General features: G+C 41.8%; 1 protein-coding gene and 1 long non-coding RNA gene across 2 annotated transcripts in view; one reads left to right on the forward strand and one right to left on the reverse strand.

Annotated features, from left to right (window-relative positions):
• Window positions 1–1,846: 1,846 nt before the first annotated feature.
• LOC125008364 lies at window positions 1,847–7,112 on the reverse strand. Its single transcript, XR_007112879.1, has 4 exons — window positions 7,002–7,112; window positions 5,287–5,396; window positions 3,572–3,789; window positions 1,847–2,094 (listed from the first exon to the last, which is right to left on the reverse strand). It is a non-coding gene; the product is annotated as an uncharacterized LOC125008364 (long non-coding RNA).
• A 17,373-nt stretch (window positions 7,113–24,485) lies between these two features.
• Window positions 24,486–25,574, forward strand: part of LOC125007621 (F-BAR and double SH3 domains protein 1-like) — a 63,222-nt gene continuing 62,133 nt past the window's right edge. The window contains exon 1 of the mRNA XM_047584338.1: window positions 24,486–24,506. Within this exon, the coding sequence (XP_047440294.1) occupies window positions 24,486–24,506 (21 nt within the window). The remainder of the gene's footprint in view (window positions 24,507–25,574) is intronic.

The raw sequence follows: 25,574 nt of genomic DNA on the forward strand, positions 1-25,574 counted from the left end.
CACAAGCATTAGGTGTTGACTTACTTGTGGTAGGCTTGGATGAGGGAGCATGGACAATCAGCTGGTCACACTTTAGGAAAGTAATGTTACCTTTCATTCATTCGTTCTTAAGCTGTGGCAGTAGCTCCTTCCTTTTGGAGCGCACCCTCTCAGAGAAGTCCTCATTAATAAAGAACTTTGTGCCCTTCAGGCACTTGGCCCTGAGGATTTCTTCTTTGCCTTTGAATCGAAGGAGTTTGACAGTCATGGTCCTAGGTCTGCCATCTAGTTGGCCATTTCGGTGCGCTCTTTCCACCTCGATTAGTTTAGGATCCATCTTAAAGTGATCAGCAAGGAATTTCTTAGCTTTAACTTCAGTGTCATGCCAGGTTTCAGTTTTCTCATCTTTGATACCGTCAATGAGGATGTTATTCCTCCTTGTCTGGTTTTCAGTGTAATCCATTTTGGAGGTGAGAGCTTCTAGAGATTTTTGAAATTCACCAATATATGAGTTGATGGATTTAAAAGTGCTCAGATTGGCTGTATGAGCACTCTTTAACTCCTCCACCTCTGACTGAGAGTACTCCATACGAAGTTCTTTTCCTGGAGATCCACACTGTAAAAAAAAAAAAAAAAAAGAAAAAGAAAAAAAAAAGGTAATTTTACGGTAAAATACTGGCAGCTGTGGTTGCCAGAACTTTACCATTTAAATTACAGTAAGACATTTTTTACAATTACGGTAGATGAGTATTAGTACTGCTGATTCCACGGTAATAAATGGTGTTTGATATCACATTTTACAGTAAAAAAAATCCAGTTTTTACCACTGAGAAACATGTTTTGTCCTAAAATATATATTAAAATGATATATAAAATACTGTTTGTGTCATGAAAATATTTTACAGTAAATTAAACTATAAAATACATATTCACCATGTAAACATGTCCCTAAATTACTGTTTTTTTCTGTATTTTTAAACGGTAAAAAACTGGCAGCTGCAGTTGCCAGAACTTTACCGTAAAAATGATGGGTACATATTCTATACTATAACAGTAAAAGAGCAACAGTATTGCTGATTTTACAGTGTATTACTGTGTTTGAATTCATAATGTTCTGTAAAACTACAAGTTTTTACCACTGGAAAAAAAAAAAACTTGTTTCACTTAAAAATTAACAATAAAGAAAATTAAACTTTGTGCCATGAAATATGAGAGGATTAAAGGTAAATTCTCAATTAGAGCAGAAAAATAATGTGTTACCAGATTTTTCTAATGATGAAAATATGGAAAACTAAAAGTACGCTGTACATAAAACATCCAAAAACCTAACTTTTTCATTTTAATTTTTCATTTAATGAAAATTTGTGTGGCTGTGCAAACTTCTCACAACACTGTGTGCACTCCGAATACACAGAACTCGGAACACATGCAAATGCTACATTTAGCATTTATACCAGTGCAAAGGTTGGAACAGATGTGACACAACATTATCATTTCTTCTCCGGTGCCGTGTGTGTGTGTCAGATGAATATTCCACAGGTCACATGAAATTGACATAAATACACAATCTTAAGAACTTTCTAACAGATGTGCTGGGCAAGACTGTATCTTTTCTGAAATAAAGAGAAAGCTAAAATGCTACTGACTGTTCTTGCTGTTCTGATCTTCAGACTTGTAACAGTAAAATCACCACAGGTTCATTAAGCTGTGACAGTGGTGCAGCACAAAACCAGGACCCTGTTTTTGCTGTAGTGTTATATGCTATATATATATATATATATATATATTAAAAAAATAAAAAGTCAAAACATCAACCAGTCTCCAACCTAAACAACCATTGACACAAGGCTGGGCATGAATGATGAATGATGAAAAAGGATCACATCTTACACTGTGTACACTCAGAATACCAATAAAATGCAGTGTTTAACATACTGCAACATTACAACAACATTACACCTCACATCACATGACTCACGAAGTATGGTCTAAGTCTACCCATGGTCTGCAAGGTCTGCGATGAGTGTGAGGACTCTTGGGTTGACAGCAAAGACCTTCCTCTTCTTGCTGTGCTCGACTTTTGTTCGTCTCTCTGGATTTATTGAAAAGAAACACCTTGAAGAAAAGAAAAAAGGATAAATATTACAGCGTCTAATATGTTATGTTTTTAAATATCTTAATAGAAAGATACCACAAGATCCAGCTTTGTGGTGAACACAGAGCTGGACTCAGTGGCTGAGAGGACGACTCTTTACACAGAGGAGTGTGTTCAGCGACAGGCTTTTGTCCCTATCCTGCTGCGCAAACTGAAGAACTCTTCTGTCACCATGGCCATAAAAAATATACACTATAACACTGCTCAGCAACGGCATAGAAACGATGACACAAAACATTTGCACAGTTTCTTTTGGCACCGTTTCAATTATGTACATTTATATTTGGCACAGTTTTTTTTTTCTATTTCAATTGTCTTTTGTATTTATTCTATTGCGGTATCTAATAACATTAGGATCTATATGGTGAATATTTTCTTTATCTTTCTGGTAAATATAGTATGCATGTATGTATCTAAGAATTACCTCTGGAGGAACTACAGTGTTGATCTCAGTCCCACTGGGTAGTGTATATTGAAACAATAGTAACTGCCAAATATCAGGCAGATGGCACAGGAGAAGGCAGTGATGTGGTCATTGACAATCTATCTGATCAATGCTCAACATGAAGCAGTCAGCAGTGAAGCAAGAGGACCCTGAGAATTAACAACATGAACAAATATATATTACAAAAGGCATCTGTGTCAACCATTCAACTACATCGCAAACTTGGTTCAGACATACAACACAATAAGGCAGGTTGTTGCTGGCACATCCTCCATCTCAACCTTTTCAGCAAGGCTCATCTTCTCAACTGGACCAACCTTGTCAGTTTGTAACTTGAGGAGAGACCCCAGCACTTGTTTTTGTTTCTGGACAGAAACAGTTTTGAGGAAGTTTAAGAGGCGCTCCCCCTTTTTGTCCAGATTGGTAAAGAAGGCCTCAGTCAGATTGATGCCAGTAAGTTGCTGGAAGTGTCCTGCCATACCAGCTTCATGGAACAGAAACGGCAATTCTTGGCATAGCTTCAGGATGCTGGTACCTTTGTTGATGTCTTTACGCTGTGTGTAATAAGTGGACTTGACAAGTTCTTTCACATCTTCTGCAGCGTAATTTTTGTCTTTGAAGATCTTCTTCATATGTTCTTTTTTCTTAAGCTGACTACAGTCTCAGGAAGGGGCAAAAACTTTGGCTCCCAGTTGACACAGCCATATGTGTCTTGAACACTGGCTTTCTGTTCAGCAGGTATCTCATCAGTGTCGTTATCTGATTCTGCCTTGCGTTTTGTTATCTTTGGCATGTCTGGTCGTCTGACATTTTCAATTCTTGCCTGGAGTTGCTTTACCAGGGTAATGATATCCAAGTCCAATAACAACACCATCAATTACATCCTTAAGTGACTTTGGATATCTGCTCACCATCCTTTCTGCTATTTCAGTAGTGTTGCATTTGGTGGGATTCTTGCAAATCTTCATCATTTCAGAAACAATAATCCTCACCATTTCTCTTCGTAGTTGTGGACTTGGCCTTTTCTGTCTTTCCAAAGTCTGCATTAACTCTTCTGGGAGCTTCTGCCAAGGTATCTGAAAACTGTCTACCCAGGTTGGCAAAAATGGGCTGCAGCTTGGTGAAGGTGATGAGGTAGCAGTAGACGATGGTGAAGACTGAATGGACGGTGAGGAAGAGGATGCCGCGCCTGAAGTTGAAGCCGCTGAGTCTGGAAAGATACCACAAATGAAATTGAAAAGCATTAAGTATAAAATGTTTCTTTATTCTGTAAAAAAATAAATAAATAAGTTTATCAAAACAAGATATTATACACAATATGGTTAAATCTGAATACTGCAATCATCTTGAAAGATTTAATCTTACTGATTGGCCATATCAACTTAATCAAGTTCCTTATTGTATGCAAGTATGTGTACTTTTTGCTGTTACAATTTTTAATCTTTTAAATTGTGTTACTGATATCAAATTTACCTGTGTAATGTCAGGCAACTGTTAATGTAGTGTTTCCTTTTCTAACAGACTGTTGCGTGCCCCCTGCCCAGGAACTACCAGTTGTAAATGAGAAGCTGTACATTGTTGTCCTTCTCAAATAAACATACATATGATTGAAAATTTACCTTGTTGCATCACACCTTTCATTTTCAGTTTGATTTGTAGTTTGATATATCTTCAGTGATATACTGTAAAGACTGTAAAGACTGTGGTTGTAGTGCCGAGTTCCTCCAAAGCATCCTCTACAGCAGCCACAACTTCAAGTGAAGCGGAAGAAATTCTCCGTGATACACTCTCATCAGAAAACGAAGTGCAGAATCATCCTTCACAAAAGTGAGGATGAGTTCACCAAACTCCAGTGACTCATCATTCCTAATGACTACAAATTGGCCCTTCTTGTAAGTTATTCCATTATACTGCACATCAACAGGAATCACCGTATTTTTTTCCAGTGAACCCAAAATGAACGACTGCACCTTTAACTTCCTCACTGTTAAGTTCTGAGTAAAATGGTGAGCCATCTTTTATTTGCAAGGTTGGGGGACACACTGTTCCAGCAGAAAGAAAGACCTGAAACATTTGATGCCTCTCTGAAAGAGTCAAACACAGATTTTTGAAGTTCTTCAGATGTTTGGCACACCTTTTGAACTAACTATGTTTGCTTTCGAACCGCATAGTCCAGAGCCTGATGAGTGGACCAAATTTCAGAATCAGTCCTGGATATAATAATAATGATTTTTAGGTCTCAGTTTGTTATCTGGGAACAGTGCCTTCCTGGTTTCCAAATATTCCTGGATGAGAACATCCAAATATGCACCCTGAGGCTTGGAAATTTGTTGAGCACAAATCAGGTCAACGATATCCTTAAGCTGCAATGTTAACTGCCATATATTATCTTGTGAGTCCTGCACCTTGTCACCAATTAACAGAGGCAACAGTCTCAAGAAATTCCAGTTTTGTATAGCTTGTCCACTGAGTTTCAGTGCTTTCGGAGTGACAGCACAAGGTTTGGAACAAGCATCTGTTGCTTTGTATTTGAATTGTCTGATGTGCCTGTTCAAAATTGTGTATGTGAACCATTTCTTTTTGAGAATCATGTATTTGAGATAAAGGGTAACATCATATGAGGACACCCTCGAAGATGTCATGGCCCAGACAAGGGGGCATGCCTGGTGAACAAACATTAAAGTTCTGTAAAGTGTTAAATACTGACCTGAACTTAATCCCCTGTACTTCTGTCACATCCTCTGTCTCTAGCTGTTCAGTAGCAGATCTATATGTTTCTGCAGTCCGCTCCAGTCCAATAATTGCTGGATAAGCACCCTGAAATTCAGACCGAGTAATCAGACAATATCTGCAGAAGTACTCAGATGTACTGAAATTTTCTGTAAAACCTCCAATGCAGTGAGACCCCAAGTTGTCTCCAGCAATGCAGTACAGTGCTCCTTTCACAACTGATTCATCTGCCATAGTTATCCCATTCTCCTCCAGTAGTTTCAAGTCAGTCAACAGTTCTGAAAAAACTTTGGAATGGCCAAATTCCTTGAAATCCTTCTCTCTACACAATAAGACCAGCTGTATGTGATCAGTATTTGATCGGACATGGGGTGGCATATTGAGTATAGAAAAGTACACAGCCAAGACCTTATGCTTTTTTTTTTTTTTTGCAGATCCCAATGGGTTCACAACTTCGAATGCTTCTTGATATAGAACCAGGTTGAGACAACTTGGGTTTTCCTGAAAAAATGTGTATGACATAAAAACCTTACCATTGTAACAGTCACAGGGACATCAGTTTTTGAAATATCATTAGCCATCATTAGGCCCTGCCAATAACTAGATTCTAGCATACACTTTAAAGTATTTAGCTCAGGAACATAATATGCAAATCTGTCTGTTCTGTCCTCATCTTTGCCCAACAACACTTTTTTGGGTTCCCCATATTTGAACATGTCTTTAAAACACTGGGTTCTTGAATAAGCAGTTCTCATGCGCCCTGTGTGGCAGGCTGAGAAAAAGTCTGACTGCTTTACTGTGTCACAGATTTTTGAAATGTCTTCATCTGCAAATGACATTTCTTTAAGAAGCAAGTTCAATCTATTTAAAGTGTATGTCTGTCCCAATTCATGTATATTCTGTATTTCTTCTAGATGATGGAAGAAGATGCTGTCCCTGTAGTTTTATGTAAAACAAGCATACACTTCTAAGATACAAGTCACTGAAGTTTGGTGCATCTGTGACTGTGTCTTCTGCATCTGGCACACTGAAATTTTGTGTGGTAGCACTTGCAGCACTTTGAGTATCTTCATTACTTGTTTCACAAATCACATTTTCCAAACAATTTTTATGTTTTCTGGACATGTGAGAGGTAAAGGAAGATTTCACACTGAACACACGCGTGCACCCTCTCATAGGGCAGGTTACTTGGCGCCCCTCTATTATGTGCTCCTTCAAGTGAACAAACAAAGCTTTTATCCCCTCACCCTGCCGTTCACACAGTGAAACTGTGCATTTTAATCTCGTTACTGTTGTGTCCAGAGTAACCGTTGGCAAGCTATTATGATGACGATAGAAGTGCGCTTTTAATGCTGCATAACCAGTTCACACGTGCTTGCAACTAGCTGCAACACACTTGAACATGCACCTCGGTTCGTTGCGATGCAGTTTGCAATGGAAAACAAAAGCTTTAACAGATTTGACCGTTTCTGCACATACGTTACATGAATACATCTTACATAGACTACCTCGACGGTTAGCATACAGCAATAGCGACACGAAACAGATGTAGGCTACAGCTAGTGCTGGAAAGGCAAAATTTCCACAACGTTTTCCTCTTTCTTTTGTTTTGTTTTCCTTAAATATCCTTTCAACTAACCGAGTGCAATTTAAACTATCAGCTTTCTGAAATGTTCTGCAATATTTCCATACCTGAGAAATAGAGCAGCTCTGATGCAGAAGGTTGGATGAGAAGTCTGTCTCTGCACAAACTGAGCGGGCAGTGGAAAGCTGAAAAAAAAAACATCAATCGCCGAGTCCGATGGGTCCTCAGGTGCAGCGTGTTGATTGGCCCGTTCAAATCCACCGCCTCCAAACTACCACCAGAGTTCCACTGCGCATGTACGAGTAGACCAGGTGCAGGGCGCCCCTTGATGGGCCATTAAATAAGACTGCTTAATTAAGACTGTCCCACACATGCCCCTGGCAGCTGCTGCTGCCAGGGGCATGTGTGGGACACAACAGTATGCGCTTCTCGACTCTGTCAGGTCTACTTACTACTTAACTTGAATGTGACTGACGTGACTTTTATTAAACCAAATAAATTATATTACAGTACGCTACAAACATCTCTATAACGTTTTCAGTAGCTGGGTGCAGATTACTCTTTTATTTTATTTGTTACTTAATGAAAAAAATCCAATATTGGCAACAAGACAATTTATAGTATGTATTTTTTGCCATAACCATGTGTACCTTTTACAGTTAAAGACTTTATTTTTTAAGAGAAAGTATGCAAGAATTGCAAATATCAACTACTACAGAAATTTGCAGCGTATTTTTGTTATCACAATGAGAGTATGTAAATTTACAAGAATCTTTACAAGACACTCAAAAATTACAGTATTGACTGTTCAAACCCTTGCAGCAAATTTTTGCAATTGCCACAGCAGTATGCATATTTAACAGTTACCAACTGTATTCTTTAGGAGAATTTAATGCAAAAATTACGGTATACACTGCTAGAAAAATTACAGTATATTTTTGTAATTTCCACAAGCGTATGCACATTAACAGTTACAAACTGTATTCTTTAGGAAAAATAAGTGCACAAATTACGGTATGTTCTGCTAGAAAAATTACAGTATATTACTGTTAAAAGTAGTACAAGATTTTTTTAATTACAGCAGGGCAATGTATATATTCTGGAGAAAACCAGTAAAAATTACATTTTTTCCTAATTAACGTATTTACGGTAATTATTTGTTAAAGAAACTGTTTAAAACGGATTTACAGTTTACGGTTTTTAACTGTTATGGTTTACATTCTTTAACTGTACAATTTGTGGATTACAGTGCAGCATATCCTTGTAAAGGAGCTTTTGCTGATCAAGTAGCTCCCGTAGAGTGCTCAAAGAGACATCCATTTTATGCTCCTCATTTCTTTCCCCTTTTGGATTTTCATGAGGCATGGCTGGAAAGGAAGGTGACTAACTGTTGGTGGGGCCTGGTGGTGGCTGGCTGCTGGTGGGCCTGGTGGTGGCTAGCAGCCACTGGGCCTGGTGGTGGCTGGTTGCTGGTGGGCCTGGTAGTGGCTAGCAGCCACTGGGCCTGTTGGTGGCTAGCAGCGACGGGGCTAGTAGTTATCTGACTGCTCAGATCACTTCAGTTCTCTATATTCTCCATTTTAAGTTTTGTATTTAAAATTGCCTCTTGTGTGGAGCAAGTAGACAATTGTGAGCACAAGTAGCAACAGTTAAGTGAAAGAATACTCAGGATTAGCAAGATTACCAAGATTTCAAGCAGATTTTAAGAGGTGTCTTCAGTCTTCAGTCATGGACCTTCATGCCATGGATGAGTCAATGCTATCCTTCTGTTCTGCTCTAACCTCTGCTGTTCAACAAATCCACAGCCGGGTAAAAGCTGTCCAGTCCTTTCCTAGAGACACACTGTGCCATAACATCCAGCCAGGGGACTGGGTCAGCATCAGGGAGGTTCATCGCAAGAACGCTTTGACAACCCGTTGGTCCAAACCACAACACGTCCTGCTCATCACCAACAAAGCAGTCAAGTGTGAAGGCCACTCAGTTTGGTTTGGATCTATGCCTCCCATTGTAAGAAAGTACCTCCTCCATCATGCGCCACAGGCCAGCAGAAAGCCTCATCTTCACATGGGTCCTCGTCCTCATCACCGGGGAAACATAAGTGGCAAGATGGACCCCCCTGCACAGGAGAACTACGCAGGCCCTGGAGGCCCAGAAGAAGACACAGGACTAGGAGCAACACCGATGGAACAAGGGAGCATTTCTGACATTGGAGCCAACAGAAGCAGTCGTTGGCTCCACAGGTAGGACCTGTCACTTGACAGCGAGAGGCCAAATTCACATCCACTATCTAACACCTACCTTCAACTTGCAAAACTGGTGGCCGACAACAGCCCAACACCTAGGAACTGCTATGTGTGTGGTTTCATACCACACAGTACCAGAGAAGGGCTTCCACTGATGGCTTTGGCCACAACCTCTTGCGACACATGCCAGTTGCTACAAGAAGTTTAATTGGTGTCTTAGAGGTACAGGAACCACCTACATAGGATCATCTGACTGCGACCTTAAATATCAACTGTCAGAAAGTCCAGTCATAAGGTTCAAAAATATAACTGCCACACCAAACTCTGTTGACACACCTGATTCTGTTGACTTTTATAGCCTTTTTGCTAAAATGTGGAACAACCGCTCCATTCCCTTGCCAAAAGGATTGTACTGGATCTGTGGAGTGAAAGCATATGAATATCTGCCTGAGTCTTGGTCCGGTGCTTGTGGTGTGGGCTATGTGGTACTGGCTATGAGAGTCCTCACCTTCCACCTGAGGTCCACATCGTCAAAAGGGATCTACAATCATACACACACTCACAAACACCATGGACACGTTTTTTGTGCCCTTATTCCAAGTTATGGAATCATGGCAGCGCTAGACCAAATAAGAGACCTTTCTCATGCTGTGGAAGATTTTGCAAATTCTACTGCAGCAGGTTATGACCATGAAGTCTGCTGTGAGAATGATGACATTGCAAAATCAAGCTGCGCTGGATTTCCTATTAGCATCTCAAGGAGGTACCTGTGCAGTTATTGGAACATAGTGCTGTATTTTCATCCCTGATCACATTGTAACCATGCAAGAATTAACTGAACATTTGAGAAAGATTGCAGACAATACATAATCCTGTTTCTGGTGGACTAGTAGACTGGCTAAAGAGCAAATTAGGCGCACAGGGACATGTCATTTGTGAATGTGTACTGTTTGGCCTTGGTTTGATAATTACTGTGTTCTTTTTGATCACCTGCATCAAATGGATCATGCCATTTCAAGTCACACTGAAAATGTAGAAGACGGTTAATAAACGATTTTTGTTCATTGTTGCAGCTCTAAACAAATGTTGTTCCTCTTTCTCTCCGCCTGTGTCAGTTAGTTCACAAAAGCTAACGTAATGACTCACTGTTAAGTGGTAAGATAACATTAGTGTAAAAAAAAGTGGCTGGTCTGGCTGACTACTAACACTGGCAGACACCACGAGAAAACGCCAACACTGCCAGCCATGCTTTTGTGAGCTTGATAGTTAGCTAACATGTCAATCGACATGCTAGCGGATTCGGTTCCTTTTGCCGACTGAGCAAACTCAGAGGCATGGTGGTAAATAAAGCTAATGCTACTTAGCTTTACAATTTAAATGTAGATATCGATTATCAAGTTTTAGATATCTTGAACTGAAGTTTGATTATAGATATCTGAAATTGGAGATATCTGTAACTTTCATTCCATCTACTCAGAATGTAATTACAGATATCTTGAATTAAAGTTTTGCCTAGGCGAAATGACATTGCAGAAGGCCCCGCCTACCACTTCAAGCGGGAGCGAGCTGTTGATAAAACATTGCATCTGTGATGAGCAAGATGGTGGAGCACCTAGAGCTACTCAAATACTCAACGCCATAGCCTGTGCAAGGCAGGAGCTGGCTGGGAGGAATGCAGAGAACGCATTACTGGCCTCCTCATTTTCTTGCGTTTCTCTCAATTGCAGCCAACAGCATCTTACTTCTTTCTGAACTGACAGATGTTCAGAGTCCGAACAGCCAATGGCATGTCTTCTTCTGTTTCTGTCGACCAACCCAAATGGGAACCACGCTTTTCACAGCACATACTCCAATGACATGTTGACATGCGTTCACGTTTTTGTCTGTCTTTCTTTTTTTCTTTTGTGTGTTTGTGTGTAGTGGTGTGCGATACTGCATATTTTGGTATCAATCCGATACCAAGTAAATACGGGCCAGTATTGCCGATACCGATACTTAAATAAGGTTGTACTGGATGCGTCACCGAATTGCTAAATCGCTTAGTGTTTTTTGTGAGGTTTCCTTTTTTATTATTAAATAGTTTAAACCCAAGACAGTAGATAATAGAAAATCCTTTATTATCAATTATCTTTCAGAAAAATCTTAAATAAAAAGTGCACGCAAACCAGAAGTACTGTTGAGAAACTATAATACAAAAATTAAATTAAAATTCTCAACAACAAAAACAACAACTGGTGAAAATATAAATAATATGTAAACAACTTAACAACCCCCAAATCCTTTAGTTAGTCTGTGCAAAACAAAGGTTTTGGTTGCAGGTTTTTGTTCAAGAACAGTATCATATTAAAATTTTTCCTCTCCCACCACTATTGTGTAGGCAGACGCTGCAGTAGTAAAATGTCTCCTGATTACACGTGTTTTGTTCAGACATGCTGTGAAATAATTCAAGACTTTGTGAGTTACATTGGATATATATATCACAATAATGATTAAATCTCCTTTTCAAAATCACCAGTTCAACAGATAAAGTAAATTAACTATTTACTAGGCTACGTAGCTGGTGGCTAGGTAGCTGGTGTCTGGTTGTATCTTATTTCTGATATAGGCAGAAGGAAGAAATGTTTGGTTGGAGTGTGGTCACATTCCCATCATTTCTTACCTACTGCTGGTGGCTAGGCTAATTAGCTGGTGTTTCCAGTGGTGTACTTCCGTGGCAAAGCTAATTAGCTAGTTTCTGATAGTGTTTTATTTCTGATCCTAGCAGAAGGGAGCAGTGTTGGTTGAAGTGTAGTCGCATGTCCCACCACCTCTCATTACCTCCTGCTGTGGACTAGGCTATGCAGCTGGTGTCTGGTTACATCTTATTTCTGATGTAGGGAGAAGGAAGAAATTTTTGGTTGGAGTGTGGTCACATTCCCATCATTTCTTATGTACTGCTGGTGGCTAGACTAGTAAGTAGCTGACCACTGGTCTGCTGGTCAGTTCTCCAGTTGGACTGGGCTTCTAAAGGAGTTTTGCCCCAGATCATGGCACAAGGGATCGTAACATCTCGTCCTGTGTATTAATGTATATTTACAAATGTATGAGACTCCAGTCCTGCTTTATCAAGAGCATCAAACACAATACATTAGTTCTTGAGAGAACTTTACAGCCAGGCTATGAACAGCTGAATCTATACAAATTAACAGGTAGTCAGTGAGTGAGTGTGTGAGAGAGAGGAAGACAGGTATGCTTGTGCTTCTAAGGTGAGTGGATGGATAGTTCTTATTTGTTGAAGAACTTTGCTCATCTGTCTTTCTGAGTGGCAAGTTTCTCAATGACCCTGGTGTTGTTATTGACCTCTTCAATTGTGTTGTCTTACCGCAACGCTGTGTCCGTCATTCAGCTGCGTCGCTATACTAATCTTTCCTAGCACAGCTAGCTTGACGCAGTTTTCCATATTAACTCTTGATCGTCCATGCTTCTGGATGCGTTTAGAGAGGTGCTTTAAGTTTATTTGTCCTGACTGTGTCCATGTTAAGTCGCACTTTGGAGTCACAGGCTGCCCTCAGGCTTAGGGATATCATGGGGCATGTGCAGCAAGGGCGTGGAGGCCTGGGACCGTGTGCAGGGAAACCTCTGTGGAGCAAGGCATCCGGAAAAGAGGAAGATGGTAGTGGAGGAAATTCATAGGCAAGAGGAAGTAACAAGATGCACAAAGGCAGTGTCGCAGGCTGAGAAAAGAAAGGTGTCGTGGAGATCCGCCATTGCTCTCCTGTGTGAGTTGGGCATTCGCGGAAAAGAACAGTGGGTTGCCGTAAAGAATATGTCCCTGGCAGTGGAGCGAGTGAGCCAGTGGTTGTGGCTATAGAGGAAGCACGCTAGCTGGGGAGCATGCTAAAGGTAAGGCTAGCCATGTACTGACAATGGGTAGCAGTTGTAGTTAGATTAATCTTATCTGTTGGTTGAAAGGCACATGGTGGCGTGGTGGCTGCATTGGGGGGGGGGGGGTGCCCACTTGAAAACCCCAGTGATGTGCTGCCAACTGCTCACTGCCTACTGTTGCTAGTTAGGCTTGTTTGCTGGTGTTTTCTTGTGTGTAACTTCTGATCTTGGCAGAGGGGAGGAATGATTTTGAAGCATAGTTGCATGTCCCATCATTTCTGCCTATAAAAAATGTAAAATAAACAGTAAAATTCTATTATATTACTTTTTTTTTAACAGTGTGTGAAATAGAGTGCTTTAGTATATTTAGTATAAGTGCTTTAGTAGGAAACGAATATTTAGGACAAAACAACTTTATTAACGGATAAATTATTTACTCACCGAGAAGCCACCCATCGCGCATCTAGTGTTACGCCCGGAAAATGTTAAAGAAAACAGTGTGGAAAAAACCACATGAGCACGACACGGAGTGTGTTCTCTTTTAGTCGGGCATACTTTTTTTTAATTTTATTATTTGCACTGGAAAACAAAAAGGCATTAACAATCAACCACCGCGCAGCACACATCCACCACAGACCCGGGAGGCAAAAGCAGCCGAACACAGACTAGGTGATCATTTCAACATTTTTTTACATTTTTAACTCCAAACACATAAAATGTATGCATTATTATTCTTTTTAACTCACCCTTTCTAAGGTATTGCTATGTTAGCATAATGAACTACATTTTTAAAACAGAAAATCATGAATTATTGTCAGTTAACCGTAACCTTTTCTCATGTTCAATGTGATAGTCTAACCATAATCATTATAACCATGACACACCATTATAACCATGACACTAGCCTGTTCCCAACCATGCTGTTGGTCAGCATTTGCACATCACATATTATTTGAACATTTATGGAATTAAAATGTTTCTTGTGATGTCAATAGCTCTGATTACATTAGGGAATTGCAGTCTCTTGCTGTAAATTGCACTCTAATGTTGGTCTGTTCAACACATTGTATTGGAATTTGATGTACCTGGATGACATTCTGATTATCCCGTCCCACACTGCTGGCATGACTCGGCTCAGGGTTGACTGACACACTCCTGATTGGTCAGCCAGTTCCCACTGGAAACCTCCTGTTGCCAGGAACCCCAGAGTGGTGACCACCTGTGTGGGCACAGACAACCCCTGGCTCCGCGCTGTGTTGCGTTCTAGGGCCGGCTGTAGCTCTGCGTACAGCTCGAGTAACACTGGCCTCGGTAAACGAAAACAATTCATGAGCCGGTTGTTGTCGTTTGCCAGATCTTCGCATTCTCAACTACCCAGGCCGAAGGGACCCAATGGACTGCCCCTCCATGAGGAAACACTAAAAGACTAAAACAATAATTTTTTGTTTTATTGTCAAGGGGTGATACTGTAAAAGTAGGTCAGACAAATAAGAAGGTCCAAGACCATTAAGACATTTAAAAACTACTAAAAGAACCTTAAAATCGATCCTGAAGATTTTAAAACTGGTGTAATGTGCTCTCGCCCTCTAGTCCTCGTCAGCACACGAGCAGTTGAATTTTGTAACAGTCGTAGATTGTAATTGCTCTTTTTAGGAAGACCAGAGAGCAGAGCATTACAACAATCCAGACAACATTAGATAAAAAACATGCATCAGCACCTCCCTGCTAGCCTGAGAGAGAAACAGGCGGACTCTGTCTCTATATTCTTGAGATGGTAATCTTTGTAATATTTTTGATATGTGGATTAAAATTTAGCTCAGAGTCAAAAATCACACCCAGATTTTTTGCAGATTGTGATATCTTAAAATCCTGTAATTTTGGTAAAAGTTTCTCTCTCTGGTGTTCACGACCAATGACTGAAACCTCTGTTTTGTCCTGGTTGAGCTGTAGGAAGTTCTCTGTCATCCATGACTTAATATCTAAAATACAGTTTAAAAGGGCATCAATAGGCCCTGAGTTATCAGGAGACGTAGCGATGTACAGCTGTGTATCGTCAGCATAACTATGAAAGTTGATGCCATGTCTCCTGATGACGTCCCCCAGGGGAAGCATGCAGAGGTTAAAAAGAGTTGGATCTAAAATTGACCCCCGGGGAACCCCACACTCAATCCCATGGGTTTCTGAGGAACAGGTATCCAAACTCACAAAGAAGCTTCTATCAGAGAGGTATGAGATGAACTAGTTAAGAACAGTACCAGAGAGGCTGACCAAGTGAATCAGTCTGTTAATTAAAATACGATGGTCTACTGTATCGAAGACGGCAGTTAGATCCAGCAGAACCAAGACTGCGAGTTTATGGTTATCTAAATTACACCTGATGTCACTTACAATCTTTAAAAGGGCTGTCTCTGTACTGTGGTTCATCGTAAAAGCCAGACTGATGTTTCTCTAAGATGTTGTTCTTACTCAAGAAACCGTTTACTTGAATAAAAACTATTTTTTTCAAAAATTGTGCTTAAAAATTGTAAGTTGGATACTGGCCGATAGTTATTAAAATCGTTTGGGTCCAAATTGCTCTTCTTCAAAAAGGGCCTCACCAACACCGCCTTAAAGGAGGCACGGAAGACACCTGTCTGAAGGGAGCAATTCACCATACATAACAGCTGTTCCTCAAAGAATCCATGAAATGTTTTAAAAAACAGTGTGGGAAATGCGTCTAAAAGGTAGGTTGTGGGCTTTACTTGGGAGAAAGTTTGACCAAGTGTCGACGCATCAACCAGGGCAAAAGTCTCCAGGGTTTCCTCACTTAAAATCAATGATCCAGGTGCGTCAATGGTTAAAATCTGTTGAGGTAAAAGACCCACCCTAATGTCATTGACTTCTGAAGTTCAATTCAATTCAATTTTATTTATATAGCACCAATAACAATACAAATCGACTCAAGACGCTTCACAAAAACCAGCCTGTAACCTCCAGAGCAAGCCTGAGGGCGACGGTGACAAGGAAAAACTCCCTTTAACAGGAAGAAACCTTGATCAGAACCCAGCTCATATGGAGGGGAGGAATTTGGGGTTGTTTCTATGTTCTGTAATTAGATGTGGAAATGGGAAATTCTTGCCTGTTTGACTGAGTTATTGTAAGTTTTGAGGAGATACTGTAATATTGAAAAATGAAATGCTTTGATTTTCTCCATCTCCTTTCAGCACTCCTGCAGTTTCTTTTTATAAATTTTTAATTTCTTCATTTCTCCACGGGGGTGGAGGTTTCGATTTAATTGTTTTAATAACAAGTGGAGCCACTGAGTCCAGCGCTGACTTCAGTTTGCTGTTAAAATCATTAATAATAAAATCACGGAACACTGGTAAAATCTCTGCAGGAGTGCTCTGTAGAACCTGGATAAAATTTGCAGCCACTTTAGTAATAAAGTTAGCGTTTCCTCACTGTTCTCACATGGTCCTCCCGCTGGTTAAAACTGGTGATGTTAAAAAACACACAGAAATGGTCCGACACAGCAAGATCCATGACAGAGGACACACCCATGGACAGGCCATAGGATATGAGCAGGTCCAGGGTATGCCCCGTGCCGTTGGTCGACTGTGTGACATGTTGAGTAAAATCAAAGCACTGTAAAATGTTTAAAAGTTCTCTGGACATAGAGTCCAAGGGGACTTCAAGCTGTAGATTAAAATCACCAGTTATTAAAATTCTGTTATATGATGTGTGGGTAAATGAGAACAGATCTGAGAAGTCTCTGATAAAAGAGGGGGAATGACATGTTGGTCTGTAGATTGTGACACAGAGGATAGGCGGGCTGCTAAAAACAAAGGCATGATACTCAAGTGATATGTAACTGTTAAAAAGAGTTTCATTTGAGAACATGTTATTTTTTTATAATTGATGCAGTCCCTCCTCCTCTTTTGTCCCCCCTGGTGGAAAATAAAAAGTTAAAATTTGGTGGGGAAGCCTCAGTGAGAACAGCAAGTGCATCGGTGCCAAGCCATGTCTCTGTAAGAAGGCAGTCCAGGTTATTGTTTAAAATTACATCATGAATGATAAATGATTTCTTTCCTAGAGAGCGCACATTCAGCACAGCCATTTTAATGCCTGTGTTGAATGAGCGCTCATTATGTTGTTTTAGCAGAATATTAAAAACACTATTTGGTCTAAAAACAGTCCTGGGTCTAGTTCGTCTGTGTGTAATAATTGCTGGGATTGTGTGGATATTGTCCGGTGCTTCTGGGGGCAGTGAGGAGGGGTTGTATATAGTGTGTGTGTGGGTGCAATGGGGGAAGGTGTGTCAGTGTAGGTGAGTCAGGAGGTGGAGTGGATGGTCAGGTCAGCGTTAATAGATAAAAGCCTTGAACCCTCCTGGTTTCGGTGGAGGCCGTCCCGTTTAAAAAGGCTGGGCCTGTTTAAAACACAGTAAAATTGTCCAAGGGTATACTTTTAATCAGGCAATAGGCCTTCAGCCAGGTGTGGAGCTGATGTACCCGGTTGGTGGTGACTTCACCGTAACGAGGTGGGGGATCTGAGATAATCAGCTGCTTCCCTGTATCCAGCAGCTGGTCAGTCAATTCAATGAAGTCTTGTTTGAGGATCTCCGACTGCTGGCTCCTGAGGTCCACCATTGAGGCTGAGCTGGTTGTATAGTCAGCTGTAGAGCGGATGATGCTACCTCCTTAACATGGGCACCAGGATGACAGAAGGTCCGGCCGTGATGGACTGCCACCTGACGGACCATGGAGATCCCGACCACCAGCACGGAGGGGGTCCGCTGCTCCTGAGTGTGGGCCTCTGGCTCCCTGGAGGTGCAGGGGACACAGGACGAAGCCGGAAGCTGACGCCGTCGGGGCACTGCTGTGGGGAATGAGGACAAGTGCCGCGGTCCAGAGGCTTTAGGGAAGCGGGATCCCGCATGACTCGGGAGATTCCCCATTCCCAGAATTGGAAGCAGCCCCAGCCGCGCTGAGGGCCTCCAGATCCTGGCTGCCCGAACCCACCGGGGTCCCCGGGCTAGGTGGAACAGGCGCGCTGATGTGCACATTGCTCTGAGAACTACTTGATTTCACATTACTGACAGTTTCTTAGCATTGCCTCTTAATGTCGCCAAAGGAACAATAGCTGCAGCAACCGGTGTACGCCACCATGATGTTGGCGGAGGGCACATTTCCATGGTCATTTCACTTTTGATACATCTGAACGTTGACGTGAATGTGGGCGTACGCCACGTTTCTGGGCGTCCGCAACTTTGATACTTGAGGCCCCAGCATTTTGTCCTGGTTGATGCTGAAATGCTTGGTCGAATTTTCTCCCGAGTTAACCGCAACAACCTGCCTTTTAGATCCTATTCCCACATCGCTTTTAAAAATATTTTATGGATTTTTTGAGTTTGAACTTTGAACGGCTTTTTAAACAGAAAGAATATTTTAGAACGATGTCAGCCTGGTTTTAGGATGAATCACAGTACTGAGACAGCCCTTTTGAAGATGGTTAATGATCTCAGGTGTAATATGGACTCACAGAAACTTTCAGTCCTGGTGCTACTGGATCTAAGCGCTGCTTTTGACACAGTAGATCACCATATTTTGTTAAACAAACTCAGAAACCTGGTGGGCCTCTCTGGTACTGGTCTCTCAGACCTGTGTTTCTTTGTAAGTTTGGATACATGTTCCTCAAGAACCCATAAAATCAAGAGTGGGGTTCCCCAAGGTTCAATTTTAGGCCCACTACTTTTTAATCTTTATATGCTTCTTCTTGGGAACATCATCAGGAGGCACGGCATCAATTTTCTGATGATACAGAGCTCTGTATCATTGTTTCTCCTGATGACACAAGCCCAATTGATGTCCTTTTAGACTGTATTTTAGATATATTGTCATGGATGGCAGGGAACTTCTTACAGCTCAATCAGGACAAAACAGAGGTGCAAAAATTCCCACCTCCTTCCACCTCACCTCACTGGAGGGCAGAGCCCTGGAGTCTATTGAGCCAGCTCACCTGTGTGAGGCCTTTTCTCCCTGCCTGAGAACAAAGGAGCTGGCTGGCTTCAGCCTCACTAATCCATGATTGCTGAGCTGGGTATTTGATGTGAGTTATTCATTTTTCTGATCCACACAGTCTTAGTAGATTTAGTAGTTAAATCAATAATATAGATGCTAATTTCTACCCTCAAGTTTGAGTTGGATTTGTTCAAATTAAGTATCTTGGTTCAAGTGTTAATTAATCCTTATGTTGGAGTTGTGTGGCTTAATATTTTGCTGTTCTTTCATTTTCTCCTTTCCATCAGAACACAATCAGCTTAAACAATAAATGAGAATGAACTGGATCCTCTGTATTTGTGCCTTGTTCTGACCAACAACCCATCGCGATGATCCCCCCTCACCACGAACCAGTCACTTCACCACACCAAGTAAGTATTTTACAAGAGGTTTTAATCATTGATCCTGAAGGCAAGAGAGAGAAACTTTTACCAAAACTAAAACATTTTAAACCATTACAATGTGTCAAAAATCTGGGCGTCCTATTCAACTCTTTTTTCCACATATTAGAAATGCCACCAAAATAGGATTTTATCATCTTAAGAATATAACCAGAGTTCGCCCGTTTCTCTCTCTCTGGCCAGTCCGGCAGTCCGATTTTTAAGGGGAGGTTTGTATAAAACATTCCACTGTGGGCCGGGTCCAGTTTCCCCAGCTAGTCTTTTACTCCACGCTGTGGCCAGTCTGTTGCTCAGTCCATTTCTGTTGATACCCGTGACACAATTGGAGTAAAAAGTTTTTGAGTTAGCTCGGTGTAATGTCAGTTTACTTTCGTTGATGACGGTAAGCAAGGGGGCGGTCAAGTCTCCTAGTCCTGGGGTTAGATAGATTTCTGGAAAAGGGTCTGTGGAGTCCGGGACAGCCTTTCCCTGGTTATAGTCCATCAGGAGGCTCCTTTCCCTTCCAGAAAGCCTTTGCCTCCAGAGCTCCAAAAACGTTTTAGCAACCCGGACCGAGCGCAGTCCCAGCAGAGAGCCCAGGGCCACAACATTGCTCAGCGCCGGTCCCACCGCATCCACCAGCTGCTGCAGGCACAGGTTCCTGGTCTTGGTCAGGCTGGGTGTGACGCTGCTGCTGCTGATGTCCAGCCTGGCTCCGTGTATCAGTGGCTCCTTCAACAACCAGTGCAGAGAGTCAGACTTTTGGCACCTTTTTTGATAAAAAAAGGACCCAGGATTTGAAAACACCCTGATAAAACGGAGGCAAACCACTTAACTTTAAAAATTTTAAATCCGTTAAAAACAGAGCAGCATCCAGTCCCAAGTTATTTGCACGTCTGAGAATGCAGCTGGCTACATCGCTCCAAACTAGATCTGCCGGACCTGTTAAATACCTTTGTATAAATTGCAATCTAAATGTAGCAGTTCGGCTGGCCAGGTGAATGAGGCCCTGTCCCCCTCCTCTCTGGTTAAAAAAAACACCCCCTGTGGCACCCAATGGAGACCGTCCCAAATTAATCTACTATTTTTCGTTGTAGTTTTTGTAGTCTAATGGGGGATCTATACATGTTAATCGGTGCCAGAGTTGGGATGCCACAAGGTTGTTTAAAACAAGGACCCTACCTCTAAAAGACATTTGAGGGAGCAGCCATTTCTATTTTTCAAGTTTTCCCTCAATCTTTTCTGTAACGTTCTCTCAGTTCTTCTGGACCATGTTTTCATTCCCCAGAAAAACTCACAGGTATTTAAAACCATCTCTTTTCCACACTAGTTTTTGGGGAAGAACCGGTAGACCACCATGCCACTTGCCGACAGCAAGGGCTTCACTTTTCATCCAGTTTACCCTCGCTGCCGACACAATATTAAACTTATTAACAATGTTTGTTAGCCTGTCTGCATCCCTCTGGCTTCTAATAAAAACCACCACATCATCTGCATAAGCTGATAAAACAATGTTTCCCTTAAAACCAGGTAAAACCAGTCCTTGCATGCAGGAGTGTATTTTGCTCAGGAGGGGTTCTAGGGAGAGTGCATAGAACATCCCCTACAGAGCGCACTCTTGTCGGACCCCTCTACACACTCTAAAAGGAGCACACAGATCACCATTTAACTTCAGCACACTCTCAACCTCACTGTACAACACCTTGATCTTAGCTATGAACCCTAAGCTGAACACGAACTTCTCCAACACCCTCCAGAGGAAGCCGTGTTCAACGCGGTCAAAAGCCTTTTCCTGGTCTAGGGAAATCAGACCAGTGTCTATATCCAATGACCTGGAGAGCGCCAAAACATCTCGAATTAGGTAGACATTGTCTACCATGGACCTGCCGGGTACACAATAGGTCTGATCCCGATGGATTACCTGCTCCATAGCCCCTCTCAGCCTGTTGGCCAAGGCCTTGGACAGAATTTTGTAATCCACACATAGCAGAGACACAGGGCGCCAGTTTTGAATGTCCTATAGGTTTCTCTTCTTGGGCAGGAGCGTGAGGACAGCCCTGCGGCTGGACACTGGCATGGAACCAGAGGCCAGACTTTCATTAAACACCTCTAAGATGTCTGTTTTGAGGATGTCCCAGAAAGCTTTAAAAAACTCCACAGTTAGGCCGTCTATGCCAGGGGCTCTCCGTCCCAACATGCTTTGCAGGGCGGCCTGAAGCTCCTGCATCTGCAGCGGCTCTTCAAGGTGGGAGTTGGTGTCTCCAGAGACCTGAGGCAGTCCATTACAGAACTCCTCAGACAATGTGGCTTCCTCCTCATACTTGGAAGTGTAGAGAGAGGAGTAAAACTCTACCGCTCGCCTTCTTATCTGGCTTGGTTCAGTGAGCTCCTGCCCTGTGTCTGCTAGCAACGAGTGGATTACCTTCCTCTGTCCGTTTTTCATTTCTAGACTAAAGAAGTAGCTAGAGGGAGCATCCATTTCAGTGATGTTCTGGAATCGGGACCTGGCCAGTGCACCTTGTACTTTACTGTCCAGCAGGTCGGCTAAAGCCATTTTTTTTCTGTTTGAGAATTTCAATATATCCTCTTTCTCCTGTGGACTCATTCATTGTCTCTAGTTCCACGATATCACTCTCCAGGTCTTTCACAGATCTGGTAATGTCTCGGGTAACGTTGAGGGTGTGCTGCTGACAGAGAAGTTTAATCTCAGTCTTGCCATGGTCCCACCACTGCCTAAGACTACTAAAATCAGCTTTCCTCTGTCTAAAAACACGCCAAAAATAGATAAAAACCTCCCTGAACTTTTTATCAAGTGTTAAAACTGAATTAAAATGCCAATATGCACTTTTCAGTAAAATGTTCCTTATAAAAACATGACAAAAGAGCAAGGAATGATAAATAAGAAATCCTCAGAGGAACAGCTATTTAAAACAATCTTTTTAATTTACTTTTTGTAAAAACAGCTTCCTCTCTGCACCATTGGTTGGAGCGTATAAAACAGCAGTAAAATGTTCAAACCAAGCTTTAGTTAAAAGTAACCTCTCCTCGATTAGGTGCTCGACCTCAAGTGAGATTGGAGAGAAACTCCTGGAGAAGAGGAAGCCCACTCCTCCACTCAGAGTGCTGCTGTGACTTAAAATGGCTTCCCCTTCCCACTCTCTCCTCCAGTCTGCTTCATTACCAGAGTCACTATGCGTTTCCTGTAGAAACATGACATCAATGCGTTTCATTCTGGTAGTTTCATAAATGAGTGCTCTTTTTTTCACCTCTCTTGCTCCATTAACATTTAAACTGCCCATTCTAAAACTATCCATGTTAAAAGAAAGAACGAGAGCAATTTTTAAAATCAATAAATTAGTTAAAATACACATTGGAGTTTTTTAAATCATCACTGTTCATTTGTTTTTTCACTTTCAGCACAAGTTTCTTTAGCCTAAAAAAACTCCTGGTCTGTGATGCCAGACTCCCCTCTTTGGCTCATATGGAGTCTGGCAGACGTATAGAACAATGACAAATCAGGGAAAAACTCTTCTACTTTGACACCGTGTTGGTTTTTTGTCTGTTGGAGGAAACATTTAATCTTTTCTGCAGTGTACAGCTCTCTCTGTTGAGTGCTACTCAGGTTGAACACACATCACTGTTATCTGACACACACTCCTCCTCACTCCCACTTTCATCCGTCTGCACCTGCCTCCTCCCATTGTCCACCCCCACTTTACTTATTTTTGCTTCATTAACGGTGTTCTTTGTTTTCCTCCTATGCTTATGAGCAGGTTTTGGCTTTGCTGATGCCCCTTCTTCTTCCATCTCAGCCTCCTCCACCTGCTCATGCTTTCCGACACTTTTCTCACCCACCCTGTTCACCTCCTCATCTGCCTTACCTGCCTGCAATTCCCCTTCCTCACCTGTTTTTACCTCCTGTGCCCCACTAAATTCACCTGTCTTGTCCATCTGTTCCTCACACACACCAGTTTCTTCCCCGCTTCAGTACTCCCTTTATTTTCCCCTACCTCACCTACCACCACCTCACTCTTCTCATCTTCACCGCTTACATTGTGTGTAATACTGTCCGACCCTCCTAGAACCGGGCCAGACAGGCAGCTCCCTGACGTGGCAAGCTGCGTGGAGCCGGCCGCGGCCTTGCGTCCGCTGCAGGCGCTTCACCCGCGGATCTGGAGGCTCCAGCAGCCGCCGCCAGGCAGACTCGGATCACTCCGCCCCGGACAGGTCCTCATGGTGTGCCCCTCCTCACAACAACCAAAGCACTTCATAACCGATGAGGTTGCGAATATCACGTAGTCATAATCATCTACTTTGACACGGAAAACGAGGTTGAGCTCCTCGTCCCGGTTGTTAAGTATCATATAAAGCTGTCTCCTGTGAGACAGTACATGTTTCAGTAACTGAGACTTGCATCCAGACAGGATCTTCTTGATCGGGGAAACCACTTTCCCGTGTCTGGACAGTTCTCTACTGGGAAACTCATCGGTTATGAACGGAGGGACGTTTGATAGTATCACTTTGGTCGCGGGCTGCGTTAACGGCAGCACTGATACATACATACCGTTCACCGTGATGCCGGTCTCGATGACCCGGTTCACTTTGTCCACCTGGTCCAGGAAGATGACCACGGCACCGTTCATCCTCGCGGCCGACTTTACGCTGCCGTGTCCGACCTTCTCCCCCACCACCAGTGCAATGTCTTCCACGCTGCACGGGAAGCTGGCAGAGATTTTAATGCCATGCTTCCGCGTGAGCCTGGAAAACTCTCCATTTACCATGGCGTCTGAGACTCCGGCCGGACCCCAAAAAACACCAACTAAAACTTGAAAACCTCACACAGTAAATAATTTGAGTCAAATTAAACTACAATACATAACAAAAAAACTGAAAAAAGTTTGAAAACAGAACTTGCTCAGCGTCTCACTCACACGCCACAATCTCCCAGCATGCACGAGGGAGAGAGAGAGAGAGAGAGAGAGAGAGAGAGAGAGAGAGAGAGAGAGAGAGAGAGAATTGCACCAGAGCTGGAGCAAACTGACAAGGGACATCATCACTATCTAAACATGCAGCCACCACCCAGAAAGGTAAGGAGAGCTTTTGTAATGTTAAAAGTACTTATTGTGTCAACACTATGTGTGTCCATCACTCCGCTACTTTGAGTTCTGTTGCATGCATGGCATTTGCGATACATACACTACCTCATAAAGTAAAATATTACAGTATCATCCATTTTCATAGACATTTTATTCTATTTTTTTTGGAAATAATGTACGTATTTGAGTTGACTTGCATAGAGCATTGGATAGTTCCTGCAACTCAGAACTAATTTTACAGTTCATGATTAGATACAGTGAACTTCATTAATAGAAATTAAATACCAGTAATGTACTAGCATAGCAACTGCTATTCTTTTTGGTTGTGTTACTGATGAACAATTCCTTTCAGGCCAGCTTTTTAAAACACAATTTCAGCAACATCACAGGAATTTTCAAGTTTTTACACAAACCTTCTTTGTAAAATACAGACAGGTTTATAGGAAAATTATAAAAGCTAAGCATATTACGAATTTGGACCCTTTAAAATAATGACCAACGCCAATGATGAAAACGTAAATGATATAAATTATTTAATAAACCATGAACAACATCAACAAAAGCACTATTCTTGTTCTATTTAGAAATTGTAAAACACCATCTCCATATAAACTATCGAATTATCGAACATCTCCATGTAAATTATCGACATACTGACTACTACCTATTCCAAGTTCTAAAGTCTTAAATGATAGTTTTGTGGTATTAATTAATTGTGTTGTCTTTCCCTGTGCCTTTCCCTATAACATCTCAAAATGTCTGATATGACATCTTGACTCGTCTCCAACCCCAAAATAGAGGAGTACAGTGTTTTAGCTAACTGCTTTCCACACATCTACAAATGCAGTTATTGTTCTGCTTTTTTCATTTGGAATATTAAAACATTTGTTAAAATAACTAAAACTAAACACAGCATACTGAGTCATTTAGCTAGGCACACGCTGCTAGCTAGTAAGAGCACTAGTTTTTTTGTAGTTAATATTTGATATTGTCATTAAATATAAACTTTACAGCATGTAAATATCTGCTGTGCCTAAGCCCTTTGCCTTAAGTTAATAT

The sequence above is a fragment of the Mugil cephalus genome, chromosome 5 (genome assembly GCF_022458985.1).
Source record: "Mugil cephalus isolate CIBA_MC_2020 chromosome 5, CIBA_Mcephalus_1.1, whole genome shotgun sequence".
NCBI lineage: Eukaryota > Metazoa > Chordata > Actinopteri > Mugiliformes > Mugilidae > Mugil > Mugil cephalus.